This window comes from Schistocerca cancellata, chromosome 1, assembly GCF_023864275.1.
Source record: "Schistocerca cancellata isolate TAMUIC-IGC-003103 chromosome 1, iqSchCanc2.1, whole genome shotgun sequence".
Taxonomy (NCBI): Eukaryota; Metazoa; Arthropoda; class Insecta; order Orthoptera; family Acrididae; genus Schistocerca; species Schistocerca cancellata.
In genome coordinates, this window is record NC_064626.1 from 709,651,091 (window position 1) to 709,672,224 (window position 21,134).

The 21,134-nt window shown below is 43.3% G+C and overlaps 1 protein-coding gene across 1 annotated transcript in view; it reads left to right on the forward strand.

Moving 5' to 3' along the window:
- Positions 1-1,517: 1,517 nt before the first annotated feature.
- The window catches only part of LOC126184773 (uncharacterized), a 59,153-nt gene continuing 39,536 nt past the window's right edge, over positions 1,518-21,134 (forward strand). Inside the window, exons 1-2 of the mRNA XM_049927329.1 lie at positions 1,518-1,783; positions 2,733-2,898. Of these exons, the coding sequence (XP_049783286.1) occupies positions 1,656-1,783; positions 2,733-2,898 (294 nt within the window). The 5' untranslated portion in view covers positions 1,518-1,655. The remainder of the gene's footprint in view (positions 1,784-2,732; positions 2,899-21,134) is intronic.

The following is a 21,134-nucleotide window of genomic DNA, read 5'->3' on the forward strand; positions in this document are numbered from 1 at the left end:
AGTAAGACAGGTTTGTAGCCTCTCCCCGATGTTATTCAATCTTTATATTGAGCAAGCAGTAAAGGATACAAAAGAAAAATTTGGAGTAGGTATTAAAATCCATGGAGAAGAAATAAAAACTTTGAGGTTTGCCGATGACATTGTAATTCTGTCAGAGACAGCAAAGGACTTGGAAGAGCAGTTGAACGGAATGGATGGTGTCTTGAAGGGAGGATATAAGATGAACATCAACAAAAGCAAAACGAGGATAATGGAATGTAGTCGAATTAAGTCGGGTGATGTTGAGGGTATTAGATTAGGAAATGAGACACTTAAAGTAGTAAAGGAGTTTTGCTATTTGGGGAGCAAAATAACTGATGATGGTCGAAGTAGAGAAGATATAAAATGTAGACTGGCAATAGCAAGGAGAGCGTTTCTGAAGAAGAGAAATTTGTTAACATCGGGTATAGATTTAAGTGTCAGAAAGTCGTTTCTGAAAGTATTTGTATGGAGTGTAGCCATGTGTGGGAGTGAAACATGGACAATAAATAATTTGGACAAGAAGAGAATAGAAGCTTTCGAGATGTGGTGCTACAGAATAATGCTAAAGATTAGATGGGTAGATCACATAACTAATGAGGAGGTGTTGAATAGAATTGGGGAGAAAAGTAATTTGTGGCACAACTTGACTAGAAGAAGGGATAGGTTGGTAGGACATGTTCTGAGACATCAAGGGATCACAAATTTAGTATTGGAGGGCAGCGTGGAGGGTAAAAATCATAGGGGGAGAAAAAGAGATGAATACACTAAGCAGATTCAGAAGGATGTAGGTTGCAGTAGGTACTGGGAGATGAAGAAGCTTGCACAGGATAGAGTAGCATGGAGAGCTGCATCAAACCAGTCTCAGGACTGAAGACAACAACAACAAAAACAACATGATTATCCTTGCATAAGCCTATTACAATTCTTGTCTGTTAAGGCTCCTTAAAAGTGGAATCTGTGGTACGGAATACACAAAGACGAATTTTAAAAAATGAACAGCTCACACTAACGTTCCTGAAGAGCTGTCAACATCTGACTGTAGAATATTGTCAAACCATCCATATTTCACCTCACACGTTGAGTATGTACTGACAACACAGAATATTTTGTGGTTCATCAATATAGCTCATCAGTATTTCTAGTATTGACAATGCGTCAATACCCACCATCAGACGGTCAATATATTTACAGTTTGATAGTATTGTGGAACGTTTGAGCACCCCTTTAGGTCCTATAAAAAATAACCTCCTTGAATCTGTCATTGGAAATGCGTCGTGGAAGGTTTTGACGTTTTGTCCCCTTCCGTTGCGTCAAGTGTGAATAGACCTTAATTATTTTATTTATTTTCTCACATCGTTGTTTGACAAAGGCTTTGATACTAGGCTCAGTTTCATTTTCGTGGTTTGAGCAAATTCTTGAATTTTCTATTTGACAATTTACAGTTCTGTGGCTGTCAAAAAAAAGTTCCGTACAGTTGAGTAGAGATATCTCCAGAGCACTTTGTTTGAATACATGCAGTGAAGAGTTTATGTTTTGGATTGCTTTGAAAATTTGACAATCCCCGAACTCCGAGTTATGTGAAGCAATGTGACACGAATGGGAAAAGGAGTGTTAGGACAATACAAAGAGTTAACATGCAGGGAATAGCGTTTGCTGTAATTGTGGCCATTGGCCTAGCAGCAGTTGCGTATTTTGCATCAGTACAGCGTCCTTTGACTCACGGTCCAGCTGACTCCAGTGATTATGAACCAAGAAATTCGTGGTTAGTAATTCCTTTTTCGTTGTCATGAATTAAAACTGTGTGTTTTGGAGTGAACAACTGTCATTCGTGTGCTTAGTTTCATTGTAATTGTACTACCATGTTAGACTGCGGTGTGAATCATGCGAAATGTATCGTTTGCCTGGTTTCAACCATAGAAATAAATTTTGTAAAACTTTAGAATCTGTGTTGTATGTATAACAGTTGCTTTGCCAGATTTCAGACAGGACAGTTTCCCTTACTTAGTCTTATTTTTTGTTTCTTCTGTTGAATGAAGAATCTCCTTCATTATTACGTCCATAAGTTTGGGTTTTTTGAAACTATTGGAAATTTCGAACTAGGATGGTAAGTAATCTAATTAAGAGGTTGAGTAGTTTGCGAATGATCGCAAATTTAGTTCCTGATTTATTTGCTTTACAGTTGACGGCTTACTGAGTAATTTGATTCGTAGAAATCGTTAGCTGCGAAGTTTCTGAATTAAAATTGCCAAAGGTCAAAGTATGGCTGCCTCAAATTTACGCTTTGGTTACGGGAATTTAAGTAAGCTTTAAGTTTTCTATTAGTTTGGCCTCTGACAATCCATTCACGATTGACTTTTTTTACGTAATATGATTTTACCTACTCAGTCAATACATTAAAACTTAATCAGAAGCATCCACCTTTAATATATATTTGACTTACAGCCGTTACAAGTGTCGTACCGAATTAAAATTTATTCTCACACGCTGCCTGTTCAGTAATGATGAAATAAACATACTGCCTTAAGTACTGTTGGCCCAGTGACTAAATGAACTGTGCAACTCACCCTGCTCTCTCTCTATCTCGTGTGTGTATATATATATATATGTGTGGGGGGGGGGGGGGGGGTAATGTGCTATATTTTACTAGGCTTACGCTGCTCATTCTAGCAGTTGAACAAATATTTCATTATGTTCTTTCAATATTCATGTAGGACACCCCAGAGGGAATCAACTGGCTGTGCACAGCAGCGCAAGAAAAAGAAGAAAAATACAGACTGTCCAATATGTTTCGAGAAAATTGTACCAGGCCCCAAAGTAAAGGAACTACAGTGTGATCATTGGCTCCATAATGACTGTGCAACGAGATGGTTCAAGGAGGTGAGATCATAAATGAAGGGCATTCAGTCCAGTTTCAATCAGTATTTCCTTAAATTTGACAGCAAATAGATCAGTTTTAGGAATCATTACCATCCAACCATATCTAATGTAAATGAAATTTTAAACGAATGTTGAGATCAAGATAAAAAAAATTAAATCAACATTTTAGGTAGATTTTAGTATAGGGCTGCAAAATGCCTTAAGAGTTACATGACATTTTTGGCCAAACTTCAAGATGGCTTGAAATTGAAAGTAGTAGTACTGTTAATGTGAAATATTTGGGTTGGTCACACAACTTTTTGTATTTGTTAACAGTTTGAGGCCATATCTTTCACTGTTTTAGTGCTATGTGAGCCCAGATTTGGCAACAACTTTGTGACTGCTTTAATTTTTGAACAAACAAGGTATAAATAGTACCCTTTAATTGTTCTCTGTGAGAAGTTACTTGTTAGCAATTCTACCAAAATATAGCAGTTGTTTCTGAGTATTCTAGAAACAGTGTGTCTGAGAATGACTGCTTGGATAAGTAGTACTTTTTTTCAGTAAATTTGTATAAATCTAGTATAGACAAATAGTAGCTTGAGCTCCTTTTTGAATCACAACCAAGTAATTAGCCATTTTTGAGGCAGTGAATGCGCTTGTTAGTGTATAAGTATATTAAGTCACTATGTTGGGAAACGTGTGTGTGGGTCATAGCAGTTTATTGCCACCTTTATAGTAAAGTTTTCAATAAAAATGAAACTGTTTTGTTCCCCAAGACAGCTTTAAAGCATTGTTGTAAAAGGGTGGCTAATTAAGATTAGTTTAGGATAGGTGATTTAAATGCTGGTGCTTATTCCAAATAGCTCAGTTTGTTGTTTGACTAAAGAGAATGCTATTAGGACTTTTTTGGTAATTTTAAGAAAGACTGTAATCTGAGTGAATTCCTACATGATCAAACGAGACTTCTGCAGCTATACTCCAGTTACGCCTAGGAGCAGTTTTTGTAATCTGCTTTGATCACTAATCCTTTTGTAAAAACAGATCATGCATTTGAAAGGGGCTTGATAGCTGAAAGCTCACAGAAAGTGTGCCCATTATGCCAGAATGAGATTCACAAGAAACTTTCTGTACTGTTGCCTTTCTCAAAGGTCTCAGATGCTGATGGTGATGAACAAATTGAAATTGCAGTAATGGTCATTTCAGGTTTGTCATCCTCCAAAATGTCAGTTTGAAAATATTTAGCCTTACGAAATTTAAAGTGCAAGATTTGGCAAGTAGAAAATAAAATTTATAGTCGGATCACAATATCTGATGTGCTTAAGACAGATACATTATACTGCAAATTAGTGATTAATAACAATGCTGATACTGTGTTGATTATCATTACCTGCAGAGGGAGTTGAAACAAAAAAAAGGGAGTAAATTCAAATGCTCAGATTTGTAAGTGTTAACACCTTCCAAAACATTAGCTCATACTGTGACTGGATTCCGAATTTACAGTTTCAAACAGAATTGATTTCGACATTAGGGCATGTGTCAAATTGAGGAATGTGTTTTTCAGAGCTTTTCGTTGCTTTTAATTGTAGAGTTGTTGTGAGCTAAGATGTGCTCTGACTTATCAAACTGCTGTGACTCCAGCCACTTTTTCATCTTTGGAAGCAGGTGATAATCACTAGATGAGAAATCAAGGCTGTATGGAGGATGACAAAACAGATCCCACTCAAACCTGTTAAGCAGTAGTTACACCCTTGCAGCATATATATATAATATTGGGGGGGGGGGGTTCTCTAGAACTTAGTAGCCCCTTAACAGTTGTCAACAGTTCTCATCCATAAAATGTTTGACTTGTGTGGCAAATAGTGTGGCCCCACTCACCCATTATGGCCTCATATTTGTGATAACCCAGCTTATCAGTCACAGGTTTGCACAACACTACATGATATCTAGGGGAAAGTGACTGATAATTCTGTGATGGTGAACTGACGATTTTGTCTGATTCTGTGACTAACCTTGGCAATAGATGGTGGTTGTCTGATCTTGTGATTAACCCTGCTAGCAGATGATACTCCACTTCTTTCTTCATCGTGGACATTTGTCTGACCTTCACTAAAGAAACAGTACCATTTTATTACACCTCTATCACTGTTAAAATTTCTCCCCATACACTGCACAGGGTTCACTGTGCATGTTTTTTACACACAGAAAACAGGTTACAACAGGTAATTAAGTGTGATTTTTGATAAGTATACATTCTAGTTTACAGTTAGAGCACAAACAAGAGTTCAATAACATTTCTGCACCACTGCCAAACTCGTGCTGAGCTGTGACACACAGCTGAAATCCCTCCTCTACCCCTGCTGTTCACACAAGGCTGTTTTGGAAATTATCTTAATGAACAGCAATATTTTTAGATTTCTTATACATTAATGCAGTTGTTTAACTTATAGTTCCCAAAAGTTTGATGCTAGTATTTGCAAGCTCATTTTTTAACCTTATCCAGAGGATCTCCCTAAACAACAGCATTTTTTAGTACAGACACCTGCTTTTTCTAATGACGATGATCATTCACATCTTCTGATGTTCGTAATTGCAATACAAAGTGTGCACAATGATTGTGGCATTTTATAAATTATGGTACATTTATTGTAGACTGAAAATTCCAGTAAATTGTAAAAAGATTGGTTTGTATTGCTAGCCATATTTAATTTATCTCATTCCCTCATGCAATGATTAAATACATGCTGTTTGTTTCCTCTTTACACTAATTAAATTCTTATAAAGAGGGAGTGAGAAATTGTACTATCATATAGGAATTTTAAGCTCAGTTCCCGTGCTTGCAGGAAAATAATAATGAATTAAGAATGGGCCCCTTTTTTTCAAGCACACAAATGATTGCTTTATCACCCAAACATGGGTCACCACAGTTGTGACACCTTTAGTGGGCTGTTTTCTCTTTTTATTTCATGGTATGTGTGTGTTGTGGCTGACAACCAGAATCAACCACAGGTCTAAATTAGTACACAATTTCATCAATGTAGTATTTGGCTAGTCCTGAGCTGTGACAAGTTTGTTGTTATATGTATATGTGTTTTTATGAAACATGTCCAAGTTACAGGAACGTAGCAAGACGCCATATTTACAAACAAGCAGGAGAAAACTTACAGCTCAGCTACACAGAAACACGTAGGCTGTGGAAAAAAAAACATTGTCACAGCTCAGGATTAGCCAAAAACAACACAATGATGACGTGATGTGCTAACTTAGACCTGCACAGCAAAAATCAAACAAAGGAAACTCTAAGTAGGAATATCAACAATGTAGGAAACGATAGTGCTACTTACCATAAAGAAGAAACATAAAGTTGCAGACAGGCACAATTAAGACACTAACATATAGCTTCCGGCCACAGACTGTGTAAGTAAAGAAACACACACACACACACACACACACACACACACACACACACACACACAAAGTTGCAGACAGGCACAATTAAGACACTAACATATAGCTTCCGGCCACAGACTGTGTAAGTAAAGAAACACACACACACACACACACACACACACACACACACACACACAGCACAAGCACACCTCACACACACAACTGCCAACTCCAGCGTCTTGGCCCGAGACACTGGAGTTAGAGGTCGTATATGCTTGAAGTGTGCTTGCCTTCTTCTTGTGTGTGTGTGTGTGTGTGTGTGTGTGTGTGTGTGTGTGTGTGTGTACTGATGTAGGCTGTGGCTGAAAGCTGTATGAGAGTGTTTTTTAATGGTGTCTGTTTGCAACTTTACATATCTTCTTTACGGCAACACGACGTGCTTCTTTACGTTATGTAGCAACCTATCTTTTCCTATATTGTTGTCAGTTTAGACCAGTGACTGATTTTGGATCACAGCTATACGACATAGGCAATGTAAGATAAGAGGAAAATAACATAAAAACTCAGAGTACAGAACAATAGTATACTGGCAAAAAGACTAACCCAACCTTAATTCATTATCAAAAAATTAGAAGTCTCGCTATATACCCTCTTATTACTATTTGGTTGGATGCCAGCAAGATTTATAAGTATTAAGTAGTAGTTGCTCAGTGACCCAAGATTGTTGTCAGGGTGCATAGGTTTTTTTACTAGGAATGTTGTTATGTAAATCTGATTTGTCCACAAAACATTAAATTATCTGAATGTAAAATACTCTTTAAAAAGAGATTATTTTGATATAAATAATTATTCATCTTCAGTAAGAGGCTATTGTGATCATAAACTGGTTTCAAATTTTAAGTAATACAAAAAGTCCAGAATTCATGAAAATGCTGTCTAATAAAAATCTAGTTTCCACTAATCCTGTCTTTCCCCTGGGGACTCACAGTTCTTCTGTGAGTGTGTGCTTGATTGCTCAGTGCACATGGGACCCTGAGCTATTGTGGGACATTCTTCCTTCCTGAGTAATCTGGCACCTTCAATCCCACAAACCAACCAACCAATCTTCCTTCCTGGGCTGCATTTCTTTTCCCATGCCCCTCCCCCCTGTCCTTGCCTCTCCCACTCAGCCCCCTCCTTCTGCTTTCTGTTTTCTTACTTATGATGACATGGTTAGCCATCTTTTCTGTATTCCTTCTGATTTTGTTCCCCTTGCCTTTCCTTTTTCGTCCTTCCTTTTTGGCATTTTTGGTCTCCCTATGAGTTGTGATCTCCACCTCTAAATTTTCTCTCCGGCGTGTGAGCAGTTTGGGAAAAACTCCCTCCCTAGGTTCTACGGCATGGATTCCTTTCTCCCTTCCTTCCCCGCCGTAATCCCTTTCCGCCCTGCTAGGTCACCAGCACGTGTAGCCAGTCTGTGTGGTGTGGCTGTATGTACCCATCGGGCTGAGCCCCTAATGACAGAGCTCACATTTCTGGTACATGAGCTATCGCCTCCCCATGTATGTCTAGGAGTGGTTGCTTCTCATTCCAGAGCATCAGAACTCCCGGTGATGGAAGCCATTTTAGATTACCCTTGCTGTGGCTGGGTGGTGCCCATAGGGACAACCTTTGACCGGAGTGGGTGGTATCAGAGTAGATGATTTGTGTATGAAATGGGTCAAGCTAGAAAAATCAAGCTGTTTTCTTACAGCCGTTTCCTTTGTCCATAGTGAATGGGTGAATGCTGCTTCTTATTACCTATGGCCTTCCCTTTGCTGGCTACACTTTGGGAGGAGGGTGACCAGGCTCACTGGCTGCAGTTAAAAACTTTCCCTACTACCTCATCTGTACTAGGACAGATGGGGTACATTCACCATCACCAGGCTGTTATTTGTTGCGGAAAATATTGAAGTGGAATCTCTCAGTAAGATGTGGTTGTGTTCCCTGTTGATCAAAAAGATTTCTGCTGTCCAGTATGCAGCTCTTTTTGCTTGTGATCATCTTGGTGACATTCCAGTGTCCATTACACATCACCAGTTGTTGAATATGGTACAGAGCGTCATTTTTCATAGGGGCCTCACCCTTCAAACTAAAAGTCTGGGCCAATCTGGAATGCCAGAGTGTTTATTTTGTGTAGTGTGTGCAGAAAGGTCATAAGGACAATCGCACGGATACTGACGCCTTTATTCTGGCTTTTGACGGAGATACCCTCACAGAGGTGGTCAGGCTTGTGCGTTATTGATGTGGCGTGAAGCCATACGTCCCGCCACCCATGATACTTGCGTTTCAGCCATGTGTCTTCCCGATGTATGGTGACTGTGGACACCCACTCCATGACGGGAGCCTCTGTGTTCTGCCACAGGTGTTAATTATCACGATTGTCGCTCTCCATGCTCACCAGATTGCCCAGCGTATGAGAAAGGAAAGGGTATATAAGAGTATAAGTCCCTGAATTGTTTATCCTACACTGAGGCACATCAGAAATTTGACAAACTTCATCCTTTATCAATGACTTATACTTTTGTCTCTGTTACATCCTTTCCCCTTCCTCCCTCTTTCTAAACCCAGTCCTGTCCCCCTCTCTCCTCCTCTCTCCTGTGATTCCCACATGCTCCCCTCCGGGTGCCACTCCCTCTCCCTGACTGAAAAAGTGCCCCCCTCCTTGAGCATCTGCCAGTGATGGGGCTCACTCCCGCGACCCCTCCCCCAGGTGTCTCTCAGGCCAGAGGACTGCTACCACAACTTGGCCATGGGACAAACATTTGTGTGCCCCATTTCTTGCAGATTATGACCTGTGCCTTATTGATGGTTCCCCTATTCATTTTAGTGCCACATATGGCACTTTCTCTGCCATTGATCTTTCGCTCTCTTCCCCCCCTCCTCTTCCTTCCTTACACTGGCCACTTCCCATTGATTCTCTCGTTCCCTTCCTGCCTCCCAATGGCCATGTTGCCCTACTGCGCTTTTCATCATGCTGATTGGCCGCTATATACCTCCCAGGTCTTGTTTTCACCTTCTTTGTCAGGTTGTATTGATGAAGTCGCCCATGATCTGTCCAATAAAATAATTCACACTGCTGCCAATGCCATTCCCCACTTGACACAACCAGTTCACCACTGCGCACTTCCGTGGTGGAGCACAGCTGTTGCCACCTCTATCCATGATTGTTGTCATGCCTTGCAACGTCTTAAGCGGCATCTGTCCTCCGCTTGTCTTCTTACATTTAAACATCTTTGTGCCAAAGCCCATTACCTAGTCAGACAGAGCGAATGGGTGTGTTTTGAACTCTGTCTCCTCTCTAGGTTCTTCTGTCCCTTTGTTACACATGTGGGCTACAGTCTACACCCTCCAAGGTTGTCAGCTGCAGTCTTCCATTCTGGGCCTTGGCATTCCAGGTGGCCTTTGTACAAATCCATCAGTTCTCATGGAACTCCTAATTATCCATTTTGCGACAGCGTCGGTGTCAGCCTCCTATCTAGCTGCCTTCCTCCTCCTGAAACAGCAGGCTGAAGCTTTCCACTTATATTTCACCCCTTATCAAGCAGAATCCTACACAGTGAATCTTATATTTTGTTGGAGTTTCTTGTGGTCCTGTCTTCTTCCCATGATTCAGTTCCTCGTCCTGTATTCTATGCATAACCAATTGCTTCAACACCTCAGTCTTCCACGACAGTCTCCCCTCCAGGTATTAAACCATATTTTGCTCCAAGGCTTTTTTGCCTCCCATTGGAAACCAAATGGAAACTGGAGTTCAGCATGCCTTTTCTCAGCGCTGTCATCTTGTAGCACTTTTCTTTGATCTTTGTAAGCCCTACTACACAGCTTGGTGCTATCACATCCTCCTCACACTTCGTGAGTGGGGGCGATCTCATGATTGTTATTCACCAGTTCTTGTCCCACCAGTCATTGACAGTCCATGTTGTCACTATTCTCAGCTCTCCGCAGACCCGGGAGAATGGTGCTCTCCAGGGCTCCACGTTAAGTGTCCATCTTTTTCTCATTGCTGGTAAATGGCCTTAGGGCATCTGCTGGATCGTTGGTCGCCTCTGCTCTGTATGTGGATGATTTCTTTATTTAGGCTAGTTCCCACTCGGTGACCTTTGCAGAATGATAGCAGTAGGGTGCCATGTGGCATGTTTCCAACTGGATACACTCGCATAGTTCTTAATTCTTTCCCCTTAAGTCGAGGGTGGTGCATTTCTGTCGCCGTACCATGGTCCCTCCTGATCTGGAGTTGCAGGGCTCCGCTCACAGTGATCCATATTTTGCTGGACTGCCCTTGCCTTTTGGTCCTTCACACTAGATATGCCCACCCACCTGCCTTGTCTCGGGCGTTAGCAGATGAACCTCACATGTTTACGTACATCTGTCCTTGATTTTCGTCACAAAAGTGGTTGGTGCTCTCAGGTTAAGTCCATGAATTTTCCTCTGGAATTTGAGTCCCTCAGTTAGCGTACGTGTCGATCGTTGAGGCCTTGACCTAGCCTCCACACCGACCAGTTTTTCCGTGCCTTTTCCCCACATTTATGTGACCTGTTCTGCTGTTTTGTTTCTCCATTTTTTGTATCTTCCTTCTCCTGGTATTGCCCCTGTTGTATTCGGATAGTGGTATGGCACAGGTGGCGGTGCTCCACTGTGCCTATTGTTTCTGGGGCACCCCTGCTCTCCCCGTTTCCACCCATCCCCCTCCTGTTTTTTCCACTTTCTGCTGCCCTGACGCCCCTTTTCCCCTCTTTGCTTTGCACATAATCCCTTGACCTTGACTGAACTGTGCTTGTGGTGTTCTTCCATTGATTTCTACCATCCCATATTATGAGGCCAATGACCTCGCTATTTCAACCCCCTGCCTCTAATCAACCAACCAATTCCTCTTCTGCTTGCTAAAGCTATGGAACACTGCTGTCTCTGTAGTCTTAAAGTTATGTTACTTTTTTTAAATTTTGTTAGAATGTGAATGGTGAGCATATAGTCCCTGCACCATTGCAGTACTCCTTCCTTTCAAGTGTTAAAATTCGACTCCTTTACTGTAACTTTTCTCTGACTTAATCTGTAGGATGGCTTCCTTATCGACAACCTGGCTTTTTCGTAACACAGTGATTATGATTACGTACTTCTCTCTCTACAGATTTTATTTTCCACACTTATTTCAGTTAAAACACACTTTTAAGTTTGACCTCCATACTTTCTAATTTCACAGTATGTGAGGAAGGTCGCTTACAAGGGAAAAGGGGACACACAAAATGATGAGTCAGTGGTATGGAAAAATGTTCTCAAAATGACCCTGGGTATCATGATAGATGATTCATAAAGATGATGATGGAATATTCTCATAATGGTGGCCACAAGGCTTCCACAGTTTCACTAGCAAACATACTACTGGGCCATTCCATGCCAAGTGATCTAATTTCAGTAGTAGTTCCCACATGACCATCATGGAGTTTGCTGAAGTTTGCATGAACATTTGCACATGTTCCCAATAAACATCGATAAAGTTCCATGATCACGTTATACTTCTGGAGATACAGTAATTTATTTGACCCCATAGCACAGCTATCACTGAAACTGTGAGTTTTCAGCAAATATGAGACATTATCTCCAGCAAAGTTTCCCGAAAGAAACAGAACTCGGCCATCTTGCACAACATTTTGTGCTCTCTTTAGCAAAATAATAATTAAAAAGATTCATAAGCAATTTCAATATGGATGATTAAAGCAAAGTCGGCCGAAAAATTTTATGCTCAGAAAAAATGTGAAGTTAAGCTTTTTATATGCCCAGAAGAAGTGGCGGGATAAACCTGAAGCTTAGCATGTAATAATTTACAAAGTCTTAGAATATAAAATTATCACGAAATGATAATTAAATCAAAACCCTTAGCTGCTGACAGTCGTCGTTGATATATATCAATGGGGACAGCTGAGACTGTATGCCCCAACCGGGACTCGAACCTGGGATCTCCTGCTTACATGACATACGCTCTATCCATCTGAGCCACCAAGGGCACAGAGGATAGTGCAACTGCAGGGACTTGTCCCTTGCTTGACTTCCCGTGAAACCCAGATTCCCAACTGTCCACAACCTACATTCATAGTGTTCCTAATAGATATTTGCCCATTCACTCATTACTCTTGCCAGACTAAGCTGATAAGTCCCATAAGAGTTCGGGCAAAGCGTGCCGTGCACATTCGCACAGGAGGAGGTCAGTGGCCAGGTAGCCTTTAACTATATGAAGATGGTATCATGTGGGACTCACGGGAAGCATGCGAGGGATAAGACCCTGCAGTCGCACTATCCTCTGTAGCTCATATGGATAGAACGTCTGCCATGGAAGGAGGAGATCCCCCAGTTCGAGTCCCGATTGGGGCACACATTTTCAGCTGTCTCCATTGATATATAGCAACAACACCTGTCGTCAGCTAAGGATTTAGATTTAATTATTACTTCATTATAGAGTAGCTGCATGGTCATCAGTGGTATCTGTTCCCAAAAGAACAGATACCATCTTCATATTCATAAAATTTCGTTCTCCTATTGCTTCCCAGTAGGGAAAAGCTGCTGATTTTTCTAAAAACTTCAAAAATGTCTATTTTTGGCCCAGTTTTGCAAAAGTCTTTCACAAATTCTTTTAAACCATTTTCATTAGAGAGACCATGTTTTGAATCACCTAAAAGCTAGCTGTAGTTTTGCAGTGCGAGCATGTAAGGCCGTAAAAAACAAAACAAAAAATTAAAAAAATGTAGGTGCACTGAAAATCGGCCCATATTCTGCTGGTACGCAAATTAAATCTATCATCTTTTATGATGATCTACAATTGTTTAGTATTGTTTGAGTCTGAAAGACTGCAAAGAAGTAGCTTTTTTTCTCTTCTTTTTTCCCCATCTACAGCATTCAGCTCTGCAAAATTCTTTTTATAAAAAATGATACGGAACAAGGAACCCGATAAAAAGAATTTTAAGTTCTTTTTTTTGTGGCTCTAACAGTTTGAGGCAATCACATTTGAATTGTTTAATTTTTTTAGCCTGTCTTATCAAAATTCCTTTCTAAGCAATCCCATCACTGACAACATGCAGCTGACATATATGTTTTCCTCATGATATTCTACAGTAAATTAATGAAACCTGTAAAAAGAAATTCAAATAGCTTGAAGTAAAGATAAGCTTAGGATCCTAAAAGAGGCCTCTTCTAGCTTACAGAAAGGTATCATCAGAGTTGGGATCCTGTGTAAAGAAACCCTTATCAGGTTTGGGAACTTGTGATAGAGGAACCCACCAATGGCTGCTGTTGCACAGCTATTGGGTGTGGCCCCTATAGTGGTTTTCTCATTTTCAAAGGAACCAGCAGTGGTTAAACCATCATGGACTGTAGCAACACTTTCATACAATTTTTCATCAGTAACCTAATGTTTCACATAAACCCCGGACTATGCTGACACAAGATATGCTATATCTAAAACCAGAATTAAACTAGCACATGAATAAAAAGGCATACTAATAATTTTCTACAGTGTAAATTCATTCCAGAAAAGAAAATGCCAGGCAGACTGCTATGAACTTCACCAAAGTATACACAATATGACTGTGATGTGAAATGTAAAGGCTATTTATATTGTGTGTGCTGCACCTGTTGTGCAACAGTTTTATTACTGTGATCTGCACACCTTGGTAATGCACAGTTAAATTGTGAAGTTCATGACAAGTGTGATATTGTATTTATATCAGAAAAAGACTGAAATGTCACAATGAGTCATGACAAGAAACTTTGTTTTTGAATTTTTTAGAATTATTTGGACTTTCTCACTTCCTAGTCATCAAGACTTGATACTGCTGTCCCCAGAGTGTTCTGAACAATTTTATAATGTAATAAAAGATGTCAGATTTGAATAACAGTGGAAAATGGACCAGTTTTCAATGCACATCCTCATGGTCGTTGCTTTCCAGGGTCTTACATGCTCGCATTGCAAACCCTCTCTAGTTTTTAGGCGGTTTAGAACATAGTCATTCTAGTGAAAATGGTGTAAGGGTTTGCAGAAGACGCCTTTTTGTAAAAGTGGGCAAAAATGGTCATTTTTAGTATTTTTGGAAAAATCGTCAACTTTGCCTTCAATTTGTGAAGTATTGCAAAGCAACAGGAGAATGAAATTTTATATTTTAAGATCTCGTACGGGTAAGTTGTTATGTGCAAAGTTTCACACTTATCCTGCAATTACTTCCGGAGATGTAAAAAATGAACTTCACATATTTTCCGAGTGTAAATGTTTTCAGCTAACTTCGCTTCAAATTATCCGTATGGAAACTGCTCAGGAACTCTTTTCTTGTTATTTCACTTAAGAGGGGACAAAAAAATCGTAAAAGTTACTAAGTTTTATTTCTTTAAAGAAAATATTGCCAGAGATATTATACCTCAAATTTGTTGAAAATTCATATGTGCACTGTTTGTAACTGCACTATGGTCAAACAAGTGACTGTATCTCTGAAAGTATTGAATTAGTGATTATGAAACTTTGCAAGTGTTTACTGGGAACATGTGTGAAAGTTCATACAAAATTTCATCAAAATCCGTTAAGGTTATGTGGGCTGTGCTAGACCACTTGGCATGGAATGACTCCGCATCAGTGCAGAAAGGTATTACTTAGAACCCACTTTCCCTGCCACAATATGGGAGGAAATCAGATTGAAAACAAAATTTGAGAAATGTTCCTTTAGTACCAAATTTGTACCCAAATGGATAGAAAGTCCATTTTGACCGCAAAACTGTTCTTCTTTGGTGAATATATTGAGGAAAAATTCAAGGAAATGAAACTGATTAGCAAAATGCAGAGTGGCTCCATCTGGATTAAAACTGCGATCTCTACTCATTTACAGGCATGTATCTCCTTTGAGACGTTCAGTGATATTCCCATCACCATAACCCCTCATAAGTGTCCCAACATGCTCAAGGTGTAATTTTCTATCACAACCGCACATTGCAAACAAATAGAGAACTGCATGCAAACTTGGAACACTGAGGTGTCTCTTTCACTGTATTCGGAAGGGGCTATAAGATAATAGGAGAAAATAACTTTTATTTTACCTTTCAAAAAGATTTGATTTCCTGACTACGTGAACGTAATGGTTACTATTGCGATGTACGAGGTGTTATCGAAAATTTTCGGTACTGGTGCTGCCATCTGTTGAAAACCTTACCTTTGGACTAATTGTCACCATCACCCTTGAAGTAGTTCCCATCCGCACGTATACACCAGTCCCAGAGCTTCTGACACTGGTCAAATGTTTTGTGGAAGTCCTGTTCTTTGAGGGTGTTTATCACCACCAGCGATGCTTCTTGAATCCTCTCTAGTGTGCCGAACCAACGGCCTTTCAACTTGAGTTTCAGTTTTGGGAATTCCGCAAGGTGCCACATCTAGCGAGTACGGTGGGTGGGGTACAACCGCCATGTTGTTTTTTGCCAAAAAGGTCCTGATGAGCTAGAACGTGTGACAGGGCGCGTTGTCGTGATGCAGCAGCCAGTTTCCTTGATGTCTAAGTTTGGGCCATCATCGCCACACGTTTTCATGGAGCCGTCCCAAAATGTCATAGTAGTGTGTGGAAGTCACTGTTTGGTTGGGTGGGACAAATTCTTTGTGCACAATTCCCTTGGTATCAAAGAAAACGATGATTATGTTCTTCACCTGTCTCGATTTTTTGGGTCTTCGAGAGCCCAGGCTCTTCCACTGCAACAATTGTTGCTTTGTCTCTGGGTCATAACCGTAAATCCAGCTCTCGTCGCCAGTGATAAGCCGTGACAAGAAGGTTGGATCATCAGCTGCGGTTCTGACGAATGTCCGCTGTTCTGTTTGTGGATCGATCATAAAATCACTACACACCAAACTCGGAGTATTATGGAAATCACTGTGGACATGCAACATGGCCTCCCAGCTGAATGCCACTCCACACACTGACTCATCAGATATGCAGCTCTTGCTACCTAGCGGTGCAAAGATCTACTGCTCCTACTTTCCAGATGACAACACCAGTCCTGAGAATTTCGGATTCCACCTTGTAAAGCTGTACATTCCATCACTTGTGTAGTGTTGTAAATGTTTGTTTCAGGCCTCTCAATCCTGGTGACTAAGCCCCTGTTTATAGCAAGTGTGGCCTTGGTAGCTGTTCAAATACATCTGTTCCCTCTCGACATCCACATTAGGGACTTCGGCTGCCCACGCCCAACCAGTAGTGTGTCCTGAACCAGCATGCTCCCAGAAGACAGTTACCTTTTTTTGGCCTGGCAGACAACACTGCGTAGCAGCTCGATATCAGCCAGATTGATGGAAAAACAGTCTAAAAGCTGCACAACAGTTCATTTGTCCTCCATTCAAGATACAACATATTCCCCAACCTCCCCCTGCGGGTCCGGGGATTAGAATAGGCCCGAGGTATTCCTGCCTGTCGTAAGAGGCGACTAAAAGGAGTCCATCCCCCTCACGGGGGTAGTTAGCGCCTGCGTCCGGAGACGGACGGTTTCACGACCTATAATCGTGGTCTTTTTGGTTTTTCACTTCTCGTTTCTTCCTTCCTTTTGTTGGTTCCTTTCTTTGCTCTTCTCCACCTCACTGTCTTCCTTACTCTTTCCCTTGACTTCTCCTTGCCTTCTCATTGCCTTTTTCTCCTTGCCTTTTTCTCCTTGCCTTCTCATTGCCTTCTTCTCCTTGCTTCCTCATTGCCTCCTTCTCCTTGCCTTCTCTGGTCTCCGCCTCGGCGTTTGAGACAGTCTGTCCTCTTTCTCCCTCTCTCTCTTCTTTTTCCTCTTCTTCCTTCCTCCCTGTGCGTGTCTGAAGGCCGACCCACGCGTTCGCACGCGTAGCCGGTGACGGGGTAACGCGTAAGTCCCCGCCCTGGGTAGACATGTAAGGCACGCGCGTACCCCCTGGTAAAGGCCAGGCCCGGAGAGGGGTGATTGCCTGAGCTGATACCTTCTGATCATGCCGATTGGTCCCTCCGTCTGTTTCTCGGGAGGTGTGACCTGAGGTGTAAACATTCACCTAAGGCGGGAGTGCCCTCTGAGAGGGTCCCCACAAGGAAGGAGCGCGCCATCGGAGACGCTGGCAATCATGGGGGATTCCTCCGCAATGGATTCTACTCCATCGCTTTCGACTTCGACCCAAAAACGGAAACGTGACCAGCCAACAGTGACAAAAGTACTACCGCCTGCCCCACAGTTCCTCATAGTTTCTCGATCTGAGGACGGAAAGGATTTTTCCTCTGTCAACCCTTTCGTTATTCAGAAGGGCGTAGATGCCATAGCCGGATCTGTCAAATCTTGTACCAGGTTGCGTAACGGTACCTTATTACTAGAAACTGAGAATGCCTTTCAGGCACAAAAACTGCTTCGGGCCACACTCTTGTACACGTTCCCTGTCCGGGTGGAGGCCCACCGAACTTTGAATTCGTCTCGTGGTGTAGTCTATAGTAGCTCCCTCGACGGATTGACTGACGAGGAGCTTCAATCTTTCCTCGCTGAGCAGGGCGTGACGGCTGTCCATAGGGTCATGAAAAAGGTCAACAATAACCTTGTACCGACCCGGACACTTTTCTTGACCTTCGATAGTGTTAAGCTGCCATCGCGCATCAAGGCGGGCTACGAGGTTATTTCTGTTCGCCCCTATGTCCCGACACCTACGCGCTGCTACCAGTGTCAGCGTTTCAATCACACTCGACAGTCTTGTTCCAATGCGGCTAAATGTGTCACTTGTGGCAGGGATGCCCATGAGGGTGACTGTCCACCTCCGTCTCCTCGTTGTGTGAACTGTCAGGGTGACCATGCCGCATCCTCCCGCGACTGTCCTGTCTATAAGGAAGAACGCTGTATCCAAGAAATTCGGGTCAAAGAGAAAGTGTCCACCTCGGCTGCTCGCAAGCTATTGGCTAGTAGGAAGCCCACGCTGCTCCCAGCGGGGAAATACAGCACTGTCCTCGCCTCTCCTCGGACTACCCGGGAGGTAGCAACCCAGACATGCGATCTGACCTTCAGCACCACGGTCGTCCGTTCGGCCAGTGCTAAGATCGCGCGGTCGACGTCTCCTCTTCCTCCCATCACCCCACAGACACCAGCCACTTCCTCAGCTTCTGCTAAGTCGAAGACCCCGAAGTCAGATGCACGGGCCTTCAAGAAGGAACCATCCCGTGCAGACTTCCTCCGTCCCTCGACCTCCCAGCCTTTGACCGGTACTCCCACCAAACGTCCTTCTAAAAAGGCGCATAGGAAGCACAGTTCTCCTTCTCCGCCACGGCGCCTTTCTTCTCCTGCGCCACCCAGCGGTTGCCGCCCCAGGCCGTCATCCGTTTCGCCTGGCCGCACCGCTGGTAGCCGAATATCTGGCCGTTCACCGGCGGAGGAAGCTCCCCCTCCTGGCCATCCTCCCGAGATGGCCGATGACCCTATAGACCCCATGGACGATGACTGTCCGCCTACAGATAGCGGCGGCAGTGCTCGCTCGAAGCCAGGCCCTAAGCGGCCTTCGAGGTGACCCCTTCTCTCATCTTCCTTTTCTTACGATGGCACTTATTAACTGGAATATTCGCAGCATTCGCTCCAACCGAGAGGACTTGAAGTTGCTGCTCCGCTTGCATCGTCCGCTCGTCGTAGCCCTCCAGGAAACGAAGCTACGCCCATGCGATCAAATTGCCTTGGCACACTACACCTCTGTGCGTTTTGACCTACCCCCTGTGGTAGGTATCCCAGCTCATGGAGGGGTTATGTTACTGGTCCGGGATGATATTTACTACGATCCCATCACGTTGCACACCGGCCTGCAGGCAGTTGCCATCCGCATTACTCTCCCCACCTTTACGTTTTCCTTTTGTACCGTTTACACTCCATCGTCATCTGCCGTTACCAGGGCAGACATGATGCAACTTATTGCTCAGCTACCTGCACCATTTTTGTTAACTGGAGACTTCAATGCCCACCATCCCCTTTGGGGCTCTCCAGCATCCTGCCCGAGGGGCTCCTTGTTAGCAGACCTTTTCAACCAGCTCAATCTTGTCTGCCTCAATACTGGCGCCCCTACTTTTCTTTCGGACACATCTCATACCTATTCCCATTTAGACCTCTCTATCTGTACTCCCCAACTTGCACGCCGGTTTGAGTGGTATGCACTTGCTGATACATATTCGAGCGACCACTTCCCGTGTGTTATCCATCTCCTGCAGCATACTCCCTCTCCGTGCTCCTCTAGTTGGACCATCTCCAAGGCAGACTGGGGGCTCTTCTCTTCCAGGGCGACCTTTCAGGATCAAACCTTCACAAGCTGCGATCGTCAGGTCGCACACCTTACGGAAGTCATTCTCGCTGCTGCTGAATATTCCATCCCTCACCCTACTTCTTCTCCACGTCGCGTACCGGTCCCCTGGTGGACCGCAGCATGTAGAGACGCTTTACGTGCTCGTCGACGTGCTTTACGCACCTTTAAACGCCACCCTACAGTGGTGAATTGTATTAATTATAAACGATTACGTGCTCAGTGTCGTCGTATTATTAAAGAAAGCAAGAAAGCCAGCTGGGCTGCTTTCACAAGCACCTTCAACAGTTTTACTCCTTCTTCTGTTGTCTGGGGTAGCCTGCGCCGGCTATCTGGCACTAAGGTCCACTCCCCAGTTTCTGGCTTGAAGGTCGCGAATGAAGTCCTTGTGGCCCCTGAGGCTGTCTCCAATGTCTTCGGCCGCTTTTTCGCCGAGGTTTCGAGCTCCGCTCATTACCACCCTGCCTTCCTCCCCCGCAAACAGGCAGAGGAGGCTAGGCCACCTGACTTCCGCTCCTCGAATTGTGAAAGTTATAATGCACCATTCACCATGCGGGAACTCGAAACCGCACTTGGCCGATCACGGTCCTCCGCTCCAGGGCCTGATTCTATTCATATTCAGATGTTGAAGAACCTTTCTCCTGCGGGTAAAGGTTTTCTTCTTCGTACATACAATCGCATCTGGATTGAGGGACATGTTCCCGCATGCTGGCGCGAGTCTATTGTTGTCCCGATTCCTAAGCCGGGGAAGGACAAGCACTTGCCTTCCAGTTATCGACCTATCTCGCTTACCAGCTGTGTCTGTAAAGTGATGGAGCGAATGGTTAACTCTCGATTGGTTTGGCTGCTCGAGTCTCGACGCCTACTTACCAATGTACAATGTGGATTTCGAAGGTGCCGCTCTGCTGTTGACCATCTGGTTACCTTGTCGACCTTCATTATGAATAACTTCTTGCGGAAGCGCCCGACCGCGGCGGTGTTCTTTGATTTGGAGAAGGCTTACGACACCTGTTGGAGGGCGGGCATTCTCCGCACCATGCATACATGGGGCTTTCGCGGTCGCCTCCCTCTTTTTATTTGTTCCTTTTTATTGGATCGACAGTTCAGGGTACGTGTGGGTTCTGTCCTGTCCGACACCTTTCGCCAGGAGAATGGGGTGCCACAGGGCTCAGTTTTGAGCGTCGCTCTCTTCGCCATCGCGATCAATCCAATAATGGATTGCCTCCCAGCTGATGTATCAGGCTCCCTTTTCGTGGACGATTTTACCATCTATTGCAGCGCGCAGTGTACACGTGTCCTGGAGCGCTGTCTTCAGCGTTCTCTTGACCGTCTTTACTCCTGGAGTGTCGCCAATGGCTTCCGTTTTTCTGCCGAGAAGACGGTCTGTATTAACTTCTGGCGCTACAAAGAGTTTCTCCCACCGTCCTTACGACTCGGTCCCGTTGCTCTCCCAATCGTGGAGACAACCAAATTTTTAGGCCTTACCTTTGACAGGAAACTTAGCTGGTCTCCACATGTCATATTTGGCCGCCCGTTGTACCCGTTCTTTAAATGTCCTCCGTGTTCTCAGTGG